Source organism: Lepidothrix coronata, unplaced genomic scaffold (assembly GCF_001604755.1).
Source record: "Lepidothrix coronata isolate B3197 unplaced genomic scaffold, Lepidothrix_coronata-1.0 Scaffold1, whole genome shotgun sequence".
In the NCBI taxonomy this organism is placed as follows: domain Eukaryota; kingdom Metazoa; phylum Chordata; class Aves; order Passeriformes; family Pipridae; genus Lepidothrix; species Lepidothrix coronata.
In genome coordinates, this window is record NW_016690181.1 from 16795516 (window position 1) to 16809728 (window position 14213).

The window sequence follows — 14213 nt, forward strand, 5'->3', positions numbered from 1 at the left end:
TTCCTTACTGTGCTGTTTCCCTTCATCATTTCTAATTCAGCATAGCCAGAGCTGTCAGTACATTACATCTTCATCCCAAACAGCTCATTAGAAGAAATAAGTACAAGGAAAGATGGGGTACTGTAGCTGTTGAATGTTCTCATTTCTTGCACAGGTATCAGAAAACTAGCCAAAAAAACCCAGACATCCCTGTGCTTTCTGCACAAGAGCATACACTTCCCAGCACCACTAGAAAAAATTCTTTTCTTTTCCTCTAGGAATATTCTCCTCTTGCCATCTCAACTTCTACAGCAACAACTCAGCCCTTCTTCCTTTATTACTCCTTTTTGCACATCTACTTTCATTTTCTTCCCCCTTTCTGACTTTTCTTGTTTAAGGTGTTGGGAATAACCTTCTATTACAGGTCCAGAAGACAAAGGACAGCTTCATTAAGTTTAACTTCTGAAAGTTACTTGGGTAGCATCACCATTCACTTTCACAAATAAATTTGAGGACATGTCTACATTACACAAAAAGTATTAGCTCAGGTTCATGGTCTTACTCAGGTCCTAAATACACATCTTCAGTTATTACAGTCAGATCCTAAAGTAAAGGTAGCCATATCCTAGAAAATCCACACAGCTTTCCTCAGTCCTGTGTTGTATCCTCAGAGGTTCACATGTGAAAGTTCATAGCCAAAGACCACCATCTCAGAATCTTGTGACACCATCAGCGTGATCCAGAAATTCCATCACATTTACAGGATTAAGTGAGAAATTGCAGATTTCTTTGTGGCTTTCAAATTTGATTTGCATGCTGCTTTCAGGCCCTCAATAATCATTACCTTTCCATGTCTCTACAACTCCCAAGGGGACCTCCAACAATTCTCTGAGTGGGTATTGCATCATAAATATGTTGAGTTAACAAAGTTACATACTAAAGAAGGAAAAATAATTTCCTTTTTGAGGCTGGTAAGGAAAGACAAGTACTTCCACAATATTACACACACAAATTCCAAGAGAAAATATCCATGAAAGACTTCTACATGGAAAGCAAAACAAGCCATGCACAGAAGTAACAAACAGATTTGAGCAACCAGAACATAATGTGCTCTTCGGTGTGTTCTAAACAAACTGTACAGAGAAGTAAAAGGCAGATTCTCTGTTTCAAATGCACAGGTGATACCCAGAGCCAGCAAGGATCTACTGATAAGGATTAGCCCTCCTGGTTTTGTTCATGCTGTTTCTTCAATAGTCAGGGCCTCAACAGCTGGTGGAAGGATGAAAGCCTGGCTCTATTATGTACTAAAATATTCTAGAGATACAGAAACCATGATTTTTCTGCTTATATACAAACAAAAAGAAGTACAATGGAACTATATCCCTTTCAGACAACACACCTTCAGTAATAATCAGTGTTGTTACTTCCAGGGCAACTATTTTGCAGGGTGTTTCTCAGGCCTGATTTCATCAGCATCTCTGATTTTTCTTTTTTTTTTCCCTCCAAATTAACTGCTGCTACTATGCTAGTTAGTGAGTCCTAATAGTTAAATCCCTAGACATACAGGCTGGACAGAATTTAAGCAGTGAAGAAGGAGAGATTCTATTTATTTACCAGCTCATGCTTAACAATCATGCCAACCAGACCTAAACACTACCAGCTTATAAAAGAGTTGCTGATCCTGGCTACAGCCCAGTGTGTAGGCACCTTCACAGGGAGATGCACACAAGGTTAGGCTGTGAATGTCTTCCATGTTGTTGACTTCTAATGTATTTTAATTTTTCCACCTGATTGTAAACTCCAATGCCCAATTATACTCAATATTATCAAATAATATTTTTGCTTTTTAAATTTTGTTTTTAAAAAAAAGTTCTTTATACCTTTCTGACTGGATGGAAAGCTGATTGCTGGAGTGTGCTTGCAGGGGAGTGACTGCTGACACTGGCTTCTTCATCTAGTGACTGTGACAGGGAGGGACTATCACTTTTGTCAAGAGAAATGGCAGGCTTCTGGGCATCAGGTTCTGTGGAGCTCTCAGAGACCTACAAATCACAATTAAGAACTGGTGTTTTCAACATCTTAGAAAGAAAAGTGGCAATAAATTTAGACCAATTCACAGCATACACATTATGACAAGCCCGAAAAGACTCTACAACAACAGAGATGTTTGAAGTAACCATAAGTAGAAAACGAATAGAGAAAGATTTCTCTCAAACATTAACAAATTATTAAAAAAAGAAAAAAAAGAAGAGTTGAAATGGAGAATGAGACTACTGCAGTCCTGCAGTTTCCTGTTTACTAGGAAGTAAGGAGGAATGATGGTGCTTTTATTCTCCCATATGCTGCTCAACATGTCTATTTAGAGTTTCAGACCTTTGGGATCCAGGTTCTTTTTGCAGCACTTTACAGAAAATTTTGGCCCAGTCTGCATGAGGCATAAAGCCTCTGCTGCATACATAGACAAGACAACAATAGAAAGTTCAAACAAATACAAGAAATGTCAAAAGTGTCTCCCATTTCTGAGCTTACATTGACTAAACACAATAGGAAAGAATTTTTAGAGAACTTACATGTGCTTCATCCTGGCTTTGTTGCTGCACTGGGGCTGGCTGCCTTACTATGTAGTTGATTTGACCAACTATGGTCTGTTGAACGTGCTGAGGTGGCTTGGTTTGGTTCAGCTGCAAGCTGGACTGTCCCTGGGCCTGAAGAAGAAGTTCCAGATCCTTTTTCATCTCTTCCAGTTCAAACTGGTGGTGCATGATGTCCAGGCTCTGTTGGATGACTTGCTTGTGGGTGCTCTCACTCTGACCCGATGGTGGTGATGGCAGAGGCAGCTGCTGCAGCTGTGGGGGCGGCTGCAGCGAGTGGTTGGATTTTATCTTCTGGAGGTGATCGAGTTGCGCTTGCCCAGCAGATGCCTGCAGAGAAGCCTGTGTGCGGAACGGCTGTGGGTGGCTCGGGTGAACTTGCTGAGCCTCATGAGACACAACAGCATAACCCAGGGGTGCAGTTTGCTGCAGCTGCTGGGGTGGTAAGTGCTTCCCCATCCTCCCAGATGCATTCTCCGGCTCGGACCGTGACTGCTGTTCCAGCCCTGACTGCATCAGCTTCACGGACTGGGGGGCACCCCTTTGCTCTTTGTCATGTTGCTGCTGCAGGCTGTACTGCAGAGGGAAGTGCTGCTGATGCATTTCGGGAGGTTGTCGAAAATTTTTATGGTGGTTTATGTCCTGGTAAGAAGGCTGAGCTTTGTTCGGGTGTGGAATGCTGAGGCAGTGTGAGCAACACACAGGTGCAGAACACTGAACTGCGGGTGGAAATGGATGTGCCTGGCTATTCACGGGCTCCAGCTGTGGTGCTGATGAATGGTGCCCATGATACAAAGAGGTTTGTAACCCTTGAACATTTCCACAGAGTAGCATATCTGAGTGAGAAATGTGTCCACCTTCCATTGTGAAACCTCCTGGAAAAAATGGCAAATTTACTCTCTCTTACGGTCTTGACAAATTTACACAATAAAAATTGGAGACAAGGAAATGACCATCATTCACATTTCATATATAAAAGATACTAAAATATCCTGTCTAAACAGTCTGCCAACATACATTCAAGACAAATTTTTCAACAGTTTTCAGTGATTTCAAAGCATAGCAAACTCCCACCGATGTCAGTGGAACTCATGGTTGAATTACACAGCAAACACTTTGAAAAATTGACCTTAACTTATCTTACCTTAAATGATGGATATGGCTCATACTTTCACTTTTTACTAAAGGATGAGCTTATCCTCTCATCCATAAACACAGGTACAAAAGACAGCTTCCAGGGTAGAAAGTGACAAAAATAAAAGAGATTGATATTGCATAGGTGAGACTCATAAAAGCTAGAAATAGAGGTGACCTATGAAATGGTCTTGTCCATGCTTTTAGTCAAGAGAAGATTACTCCTTGCAACACTTTTGATAGTGTTTTACCCCATTTAGTTTTTAATATGTTAAAATGGGAAGAGAACTGATCTTTTAGATCATTGATCAGTCTACTGAACTGAATTTACTGTAAAAACCCACAGCAGTCAGGAAACAAAGTCACAGAATCTACATCTGTTATATAAATAACACTGTAATTATTATATAGTCAGTGTCCTAAAGTCATCTCTGTGCCCATTAATTGTGTCTCAAGACTGCTCAGGTCCCTCAGTCACTAAGATACTAAAAGAATCTGACACCTAAATGATGTCTTTTAATAGGTGAACTGATATAACTGAGGAAAACAGCTCAGCTACATTAGCTTTTCTTCAGGACATGACAAGAGTTTCAAAACTGGATGTCAAAACAAAAAAAGGAGAGCCCTTTCTGGAAAGTACTGTATTGTCTGTATCTGTGTAGTCTAGCTTTGGGCACTTGCCTAGTATATTTTTCTTACCCATATTGGATAGTTGTTTAGTCCAATAGGAGGGATCCCAGGTAAATCTGATCTTCAGAGGAGGGCCTATGTCTGTGTTACTGTTTGTCTCTAATAAACGTTGGATCTGAAATACAATCTGGTGACAAATCAAAGGATGATGCTTTTATTCACAATTATAAGATCATGAAAAATGTATTCCTTGAGAAACGTGAAGTCCTTTAAAACAGTTCTCACAATTACTGCCAAATAAGTATTGCTCTTACCAGTTCTTTACTGAAGAGAAATGGGATGCTGCTTTTACTGCACACGGCCCAGCTGATGAAGTTCTGAACATGTTCTACCTGTCTGCCTAAAACCACAACACCTTGCAGTTGTTGCTCCAATTTCTGCTTCCTTTCGCTGGTGATCTTCTGTTAATAATGTGAATCAGTAGAAGACAGCTGTCAATTCTTCAGACACCCATATTGCATACAATCACTGGCACTGCGTTATGCATTATTTCCAGCAATACTGTTGTTTAGGCTCTTTTTAAACCACCAATCATAAAAGGAAAGAAAATCCTGCTCAGGAGATATGTCTGAATTCGGGAAGAGCAATGACTTCCCCAGGAGCAAACAAGCATGCACCATTTCCTCAGAACAGTCTTCCAGTCTCCATGATTTAGGGACCACAAAAACGGAGCCTACATTATCAGCCTCAGTGTAGTCTTCTATTAATTTGACTAATTGCTTTTGAACCCATGCACAGCACATAGCAACTTGGAGTTTCACACTTATTCACCATTTATGTGAAGAACAACCTGCCCTTGTCTGATTTGAACCTCGTACCTGCCAATTCCATCCAATGCCCCCACAATGCACTTCAACTGAGCACTGCAAGTGCATGCACAGTTCAGCTGTGGTTATAGATAACTCAGACAAACACTAAAGTGTTGTCAAAACACATGAACACTGAATTTACTTAATGCTTAAAAAAGATAAAAATGATAACATAAATTTCTCTTTTTTGCAAAGCTACTTAGCTAAGTAACCACATTTGAATAAAAATACATAAGTTCCAAGGTAGCCAGCCCAATACTGAGTGCCTTGTCTTTCCTGTACCTGCTAAAATGACCCAAGAATAACCAAGAACTGGAAACTCCGATCAGCAATTTTTGTGCTCAGCACATTTCAAAATAAAATCATATATATATTTCAACTGGACATCCAAAAATTGAAAAGTCAAAACTACTGGGTCTGTTGCAGAAAGCAGACCAAAGAATCATTTTTGAAACAGGATATTCATTATGATGCTACTGGGCTTCTACAAGTTAGACATTAAAACCAGAAGCTGTTTTGTTTTGTAGGTACTCAAAAGGTGCACACATATTCTCTGTAAATGCATTAGAAAATGTGGTTGACTCATGATAAGCAAACATTTTGTCACTTCACCCTGAATCTTTGTCAACCATTGATTCTACATAAAATTCTGCAGGAAAAAAAAAAAAGAAAAGAAATATTTGAAAATATAAACAAAGGTGCAATAGCTCTCACAGTCTATATTCTTTCCATTGGCACTGGGGTTAAATTTAATTTAGTTTAATTTCCCAAGGTATCAAATAAACTAGCCTTACTTACTTCAAGTTGTTCAAGAAGGATGTTTGTTCGTTTATCGATTTCATTCATCAGAACCATCTTGGCCATTTTTATTTGGTTTTCTACTTTTTTGTACAAATGTTTTACTTCAAGCAACCTACAGGTAAGAGATACACATCCCTGAATGAGTCAACTGATATGTCATTTTTTCACAGCTCAGTAGTTATTTGTTACAAGAACTGATCTAACTGTTGATGGAATTCCAATGCAAGTTGTATCATTTCCCATTAGTTCTCTCGCTTCTCTCTTTAAACATAGAATTATAAAATGTTTTGGGTTGGAAGAGAACTTCAAAGGTCTTCTAGTTCAAACCTCCTGCAATGAGCAGGGACATCTTCAACTAGATTAGGTTGCTGAAAGCCCCATCCAACCTGGCCTGGAATGTTTCCAGGAGTAGGGCATCGACTACTCCTCTGGGCAACATGTTCCAATGTTTTATCACCTTCATCATAAAACTTTTCCTCCTTCTATCTAGTTTACTTTCTTTCAGTTCAAAACCATTACCCCTTGTCCTATAGAAGGGGCCCTACTGAAAAGTCTGTCCCCATCTTTTTTTAGAAACCACTTCTAAGTATTGAAAGGCCACAATAAGGTCTCCATGAAGCTTTCCCTCCTCCAGGTTGAACAACTCCAGCTCTCTCAGCACACCCTCATAGGTATTCTGTCCCTCTGATCATCTTTGTGGCATTTCTCTGGAACTGCTCTAACAGGTCCACATGTTTCTGGTGCTGAGGACTCCAGAGCTGGATGCAGTACTCCAGGTGAGATCTCGCCAGCATGGTGTAGAGGCACAGAATCACCTCTCTCGACCTGCTGGCAACGCAGCTTTTGATGCAGCCCAGAATACAACTGGTTTTCTGGGCTGGAAGCCCACATTGCCAGTGAATGTCCAGCTTTTCATCCACCAGTGCTCCCAAATCCTTCTCCAGGGCTATCCTCAATCTCTTCATGCCCCAACCTCTCTTGATACCAGGGGTTGCCCTGACCCAGGTGCAGTACATTGCACTTGCCCATGTTCAACCTCAGGAGATTCACAGGGGCCCACTTGAGCTTGTCCAGGTCCCTCCAGATGGCATCCCATCCTTCAGGCGTGTCGACTGCACCACTCAGCTTGGAGTCAGCTGCAAACTTGCTGAGGGTGCACTTGATCCCACTGTCTCTGTCATTGATGAAGATATTAGGCAGTACTGGTCCCAGTCTGACCCCTGAGGGACACCAGTTGTCTCCAGTCTCCATCTGGACACTGAACCTTGACCACTGCTCTCTGGACGTGACATGCTAATGCTGATTGATTCGCGCAAACATCATGCCAAGAACAGTCTTAAGTTCTTTGTCAACAAATACACACAGAATACATCCAAAAACCTTCCACTTTATACTAGAGTATAAACAGTACAAATAGATTTGTACTCTTTGAAGGTGTTTGAAATGGTTTCATTAATGCCAAAGAGAGATCCAACAGCTACTAACTGCATAACCAGTAGCTGAAATCCAGTTCATATAATTAAATATTTTCATTTTTGTATTAGTCTTGACTGCATTGCAGCTTGTTTTCAGGTTTCTTTAAGAAATAAGGTATTTTAAAAATTATCTTTATTCCTGATATTTTCAAATTCTAGTTCAGAACCAGATTATACCAAAAAAAAAATCTTATCTCTGAAGTCAACTGTCACATGCTTTATAAAGACTACGGAATCATGTATTACAATACCATGACTTGTCAGCACCACTCAAACACAAATTTGATATTTTTAATCTTCCTATTATTTCCTATCCTCCAAGAAAAAATATAGCAGCTGCACTTAATTCTGTTAACCTACATTTAGTGAAAATAATATTTTTGCATATCACCCACTTTCATGGGAAAAAAATAATGCATAGCAATTACCTGTCTTCAATCTGTTTAGCTGAAACCTGAATCCCACTTTTTTTCTCTTCCACTTTGGTTACAACATTTTCCAGAATAACTCTCTGGTTTTGCAGAGCTTCCTCAAGATGTCTGAACCTGTAAAAGAAGGGGAAATTCTCACACTATGTTTTTCCATGTTCATAAATAAACAACCTATCAGTTGATGAGTTTAGGGGACCAGCTGCCTTAATACCTGTCTGGACATGATGCCCTGCCTCTTTTCTACTACAGGCGCTCTCTGTGGTAGCTGAACCTTATCAAACCTCGTACAGGCAGGCTCATGTCACAAAACATGTCCCTGTCTATAAACAATTCCTTACATGGCTCACACACTTCCACAGGCAAGCAGCATGCTTGAGCATTGCTAACTCGGGTCTTGTACAGTCATGAAGTCCCTGGTAGAGGCAAACGTTAAGTATTCGAACCATGCTCAGAATAGAGTTCAACTTGTGCCTTTGAGCACAGTCATGAGGAACTCTCTGCATACACAGCATCTGGGCAGACAGTACAGCTGGGAAGGTACACACTGCTGAGAGCAGGGAGTGCCCCTGTGAGGGCAGTGAGCCACATGCTACACCACCTGGGCATAAGACAACTGAGCTGAGTTTGCCATGGCTTTTAAGTTCAGACCAGCCTGCAGCATCAGCTGACAGGAAACGCAGATGAAAAGTCTTAGATATCAATTAGCTACAGATTTAGCCTTGATTATGATTAAGCAATGAGCGTGTGGTACCTGTGTTCCTTATGCTCTGCCAGAAGGCAGCTGCGGCAGGTCAGGGTGTCGCAGGTCTCACAAAACAGCCTGAGTGGCTCTTGAGTGTGCACTGGGCAAAATAAGGAAAACTCGCTTGCTTCATCTTCAGCTGCTGAGGGAAAAAAATAAAACAATGGCGTCATTGACAAGGACTCTTTTTCTGAACATTAGGGTTCAGAAAAAGAGTAACCAAACTCGCAATTGTATGGAAAGTCTTGATATTTTTAAAAGGTGCAGAACTGGAACCATCCGATTATATGAAGCAGGGATTGTTTATATTTTTTCCTGGCCTTATATGTCCTACAAAGCACATCAGAGGGGATCAGAAAAAGAGGCATCAAAACAAATTCATATTGTCCTCCAAATTCTCATGAGTTTTAAGTATCTCTCATGATTTGGTGCACTTGCCTCACAACTTTGAATGCCCTGGTCTGGCAAACCATTCAACAAAACTGGACTGTAAAATGTAAATAGCAAACATATTACATAAACCTGCAGTCACAGTAGAAGCAAGGAAACCTTTTGTTCTTAAAAAGTCATATGAGCAATTGTTTCTCAAATTTGTGTTTGGTCCAATGCAGTTTATAAAGTTCAGCAGCTAGGGCTGATATCAGGCCCTAAAATCCATTTTTTAAAGGATTTTCTAAAGAGTAGTGTGATGAAGAGTAAGAATGGACAGTGGATATGCAAAGTGGAAGCACTGCTTCTGTACAATCTATTCTTGTACTCTTTCCTGAAGGGTAGAATTGTTTCAGAAAGAAGGAACACTGCCATGAATGCCAGGAAAAAAAAAAAAAAAAGAAAAGAAAAGCTAAACTATGGCAAAACAAACTCTGAAATTAGATATTCACAAGTACATCTACATTAACAGTTAAGGCCAAAGCTCTTTTCTTGGACCCAAAAAGCACAGATTCCAGAGCCTAATTTTATCAACCAATGTAAGGACAGGCCATCACCATTACTGGTGAAAAATATTGTTTTTTCAAAGCGAACAGAAAGCACAAGCTCGGGTACAGTGACAGATTTATGCAGGTCACTGTTCAAATCCTGTGTCCACAGAACCATCAACATTATTAGCACATTGGAATACACACAGGGACAACAAGAAAAATCACATGATTGCATCCTCAGAGTACTCCAACAAAGACACTAGCCCATTATTGCTTATCAACACGTGAGAAATTAAATAATGCAATCATTATTAGATAACAAATATTGATAAAAACTTTAAATTATACAAAAATATTTATTATTTATATATCATTTGCTCATAGATCATCCTCTCATCCTGTAGCAAAATGGAGCCTTTTATGGAATCAAGCTTTTGAAGTGATAATATTGCAATAACAAACCCACAGCATACAACAAGCTATACTGACTCAGTCACTTCAAATTGGAAGAAGTGACAGAGAAGCCACAACAGAGAAGTAGAAAGGCTAAGAAAATCTGATGGCTGACAATGAGAACGAAAATAGGGATAAAATCTGTGCCACGCTCTAAAACAACATATCAAATTGCCTAGTTTTTAGATTGCTAACTACTCTAAATATTTCTAAGAAGGTTGATTTATTTCCTCCAGTTCAATTGACTTTCCTTCTGCCTTCTTAACAATGTGCAAGAAGATAATTTGTGGCAGATTAGGCTGAGATTTTATGTAACAAAAGCATTACATAGTTTACATTGTTATGAATTATTTACTGCAGTATCATGTTTTATTCTTTGGGAAGTTTATTGGTTTATATAATTATTAAATCAAATGCTAATAGATAGCATTATTAAAAGAGGAAATTAGATTAGATTTTTTTATTCTTCTCCAATACTTTCTTCTAGCAAGGTATAAACTGAACTCACCTTCAAAGCAATATTTTTTTCCTGATTATATTGCAAACATGTACTTTTGTATTAAAACCTGCAGCTGCCTGTGCAAATAATATGCAGCAAGCAGGTTGTATAACCAATATATAGCCAATGTGGATGTCAAAGATCATCTTTTCCTCCCTTATAGGGTCAGATTTTACATCTTAAAAGGAAAACAAAAAGACCATAATAACTATCTCAAGATTCATGGGTTGGAAAAACCTATGGAAGTGTTTAGCATCCACAAAGCATACAAGCTGTTTTTCTGAAAACTCAAGATCAAATTATCCATATTAAACTCCAGCTTATAATGAGATGCTGTCTTTAAGGTCTGTGTATAATGAAGCCTAGTCACAATCTTATATAATGATTTCTCCATTTTTCTCTCTGTAAAGGGTTCTTTACCCTTTGGTGATTGTAATTATCCAAGAGAAATCAGTGGGATTTTTTTAGTACCACGTCAGATTTTAGAGACAGGCAGATTCCAAATACAAACTAAGGATAAAATCAGTGTTATCTAATTACAACACAAACCCACATCCTCTGCCACTAGTAATCCCCTGACTCAATTGACATGTCAGTGAGAACTGCCACTGAGCTGTGGTATTCTTGACCTACTTTACTTTACACTCAGAGCAACACTCTTCAGTTTAAAAATAAGTTTAATACTTAGAAATCAGGTGCTAAACAAGGGCAAAAGCCTGTTTTCTTCTAGAAACATATACCTTGACCACAACTATCCATGTTAGTTTCTTGATAAGAACCTCATTTGATGAAAAGGGAAAGCTCAGTTGCCCTAAATTCCGATAATTCATCATTTGAGTCACCATTTTCTACAGCCTATATTTTCTTTATCTCAGGTGTATCTCTTGAATAATTAACAGAAAGTTTTCAATCTCTCTTCCTCTAACCAGTTCATGTCAACTTTGGAAAAGCAATCTCATCTTAGCCAATACAGTTCTCCCTCCACTTGCATAAATCACAATGGCTCAAACTTTGATTTTGTAGGTTCGTGCTTAACCTTGAGAGACTGAAAGAAAAGGATAGTATAGCAAAGAGAAAATTATTCAATTTGTGCACTAGCCTGTATATAGCTGATATTATCATTTACCATTACCAGATCATTTACCTCTAACACAGTTTTGACAAAAGGATTGTTTCTTCTCAGTTGCAAAGCACAAATTTCCATATAAAAAGGAAAGAGTCTGTACTAGTACCTAATGTTCTTTTGAGAAAGCTGGGACTAAGGGAGCTTCTGGTTTTGTGACTTTGAGCAGTTCAAGAATTCTGAAGAACTTTGAACTTAACTGATTTAACTTATTCCTAGTGTTAATACAGAACCCTCCAGTGAAATGCTCATTCTTCAGAGATTATTCCTCCAAGACTGCTGCTTGATCTGTCACAAAGTTTTGGCTCATGCTGCTAGCATCTAGTTCTCCAGTGCTCATCAAATGCATTCCAGAAGTAGATTTCAAAATTTTTGATGTCTTGTGGTCACAGACCCAGAAACTTTTCAGGGCTTTTTTTGCTTTGGTTTGGTTTTGGTTTTTTTTGTTTTGGGTTTTGGTTTTTTTTGGAGGGGTTTTTTTGTTTTCAGTTTTTTCCTAACTCTCGGGAAACATCAGTGTGTGTGAAAAACAGTAGGTAGCACAGTTTAACTCATCTGTGAATCACCTCTCATCATCTCTTCATGTTCACAACCAGCAGTAATTGTCTGGCACTCAAAAGAGAACTGCAATTTTTGATAGTACCTCTAGAAGTGGTTCAGCTAACAAGAATACAGTAGAGCAACTATACAACATATAAATGATAGTGGCAGACTGGGGGGGGGAGTGGAGAGATGGGAATCACAACACTGTCCAGTGTGTGTGCTATATTTCTGGTTTTATGCTTAAAAAACAAGGTCTTTTGGTAGAAGTTCAGTAACACTTTTAGCTAATCAACTGGGACTCAGAACACTCCCATAACATTCCATTCCGGTTCTCAAGAAGCGCATTCAAAACAACGAACTCTAACTAGCACATGCACGCATCCCCACCTCCAAGCTACCAAAAGGCTATGGAAGTGATACAAATAAAGTAGTTTCATAAACCTGTTTCCAATAAGAAAGCAATTTCCAACACCAGTACTTCTTGGTATTTCCAATACCAAGAAGCCCTCTCAGGGAATCCCCTACCATCAGTAGTCATTTTGTGGGCCTTTATTTAGACTCACAAAGGATGAGACAGTAGACAAAATGAAATCAGGCTACTTTAAAATTGTTTTCCTCTTATAAAATATCACATTTTTCTGGCCCAGCCCAGTCCTGCCTCTCCCCATGCCCTTAGCATCTAAATACAAATTTGAATGAAGAGTAAATTCTCAAAAATTGGATGAAGTTGGCACACTGCTCTGCACCACAGCCTCAGGAGTCATCAGGCTAAGGATGCTGCTGGGCATCCAACTCAGCCATTCAGCTGTGTGACCTGGATCTCACTCAGCAAGCAGTGGATGGCCCAGGAAGGAAGCAAGAGGATGTGCCAGTGTCACTGGAAGGGGAATTCTGTCAGAGAGCTGCAGGCTCTGCATGGTAGGGGGTGATCAGATGTATTACAGTGAGCACAGATAACATGAAAAAGCAGAAAAGTTTCCCGGAGAAGCCAGGCTCCTCTAGTTCTGTCACTCAAGGAAGAAATAGTTTATCAAAATTAATAGAAATAGGGAGGATTAGTGAGGGGTTTTTCCTACTTTACTTCATTTCAGACCCAGGATATCTTACACTTTTCAGATGACAAAAGAAGGTCTGGCCCTTGTAAAGCAAATTGCAAAAGACAGAACAGTTTAAAGGTGCAAAATCTCTCAATTGTTGCAAGGGCTTACAAAGAAGGTGACTTGTTCAGAAGCACCATACACAGACTGAAGATGGCAATTGAATCTCAAAGCAGAGCATGGTTTATTTCCAGAAGCCAAAAAAACCCCAAACCAACAGTCTGAGTTCAAGTATTTGCTTTCTTTGAAGTATTCTCAGGGGATATCTGTCCTAAATAAATAAAATATATAATAATAATAATGCACAGATTACATTCCAAATAATTTTTTGTATTAACTAGCCTATACATGCAGTACCAATCCCCTTGTTCCTGGTTTTTTTTCAGCATATAGAATTTAGCACTAACCTAAAATTTTTTCTCATCTTATGTGTTTGCATCTTTTTATTTATATAGCACACACAAACCCACAACTAAGTCACACATATATTTTCTTAACAGTATTTGTCAACAATATGAGCTCGTAATCTTAGTTAAAGTGAAATGAAATTATAAACAGTTGGAGCTTCAAAACCACAGTCCTTATCTTGTCATCAACTCAAGAAGAAAAACATATTGTCCATCCAATCAGGGCATTTGAGAGGGGACTGGGGGACTTCAGTTTATATTATTCTCTAGAAAAAGACCCAAAAACATTTAAATATAATCTGTGCTTTTTTATTATTACCATTCTTACAGAATTTTTTTTTTTTTTACACCCTATTTGGCAAAGGCATATCATGTCTCAAGTGCCTCAAACTCTGTTTGATGTGACCACCCAGTGCTTAAAAGAACTCCAACTATGGCAAGTACAAAGTACAAGCTTCCACAAGAAAAATACTAAAGAAAAAAATTAAATCAAAAGTATAACTAGTTGGCTATATTTAT

The 14213-nt window shown here is 39.0% G+C and overlaps 1 protein-coding gene across 1 annotated transcript in view; it reads right to left on the bottom strand.

Moving 5' to 3' along the window:
• Window positions 1-14213, bottom strand: part of TRIM66 (tripartite motif containing 66) — a 52229-nt gene that overhangs the window by 22679 nt on the left and 15337 nt on the right. The window contains exons 4-10 of the mRNA XM_017807122.1: window positions 8662-8794; window positions 7908-8024; window positions 6002-6116; window positions 4649-4795; window positions 4404-4521; window positions 2550-3445; window positions 1860-2021 (exon numbers count right to left, since the gene is read on the bottom strand). Coding sequence (XP_017662611.1) covers window positions 1860-2021; window positions 2550-3445; window positions 4404-4521; window positions 4649-4795; window positions 6002-6116; window positions 7908-8024; window positions 8662-8794 — 1688 coding nt within the window. The remainder of the gene's footprint in view (window positions 1-1859; window positions 2022-2549; window positions 3446-4403; window positions 4522-4648; window positions 4796-6001; window positions 6117-7907; window positions 8025-8661; window positions 8795-14213) is intronic.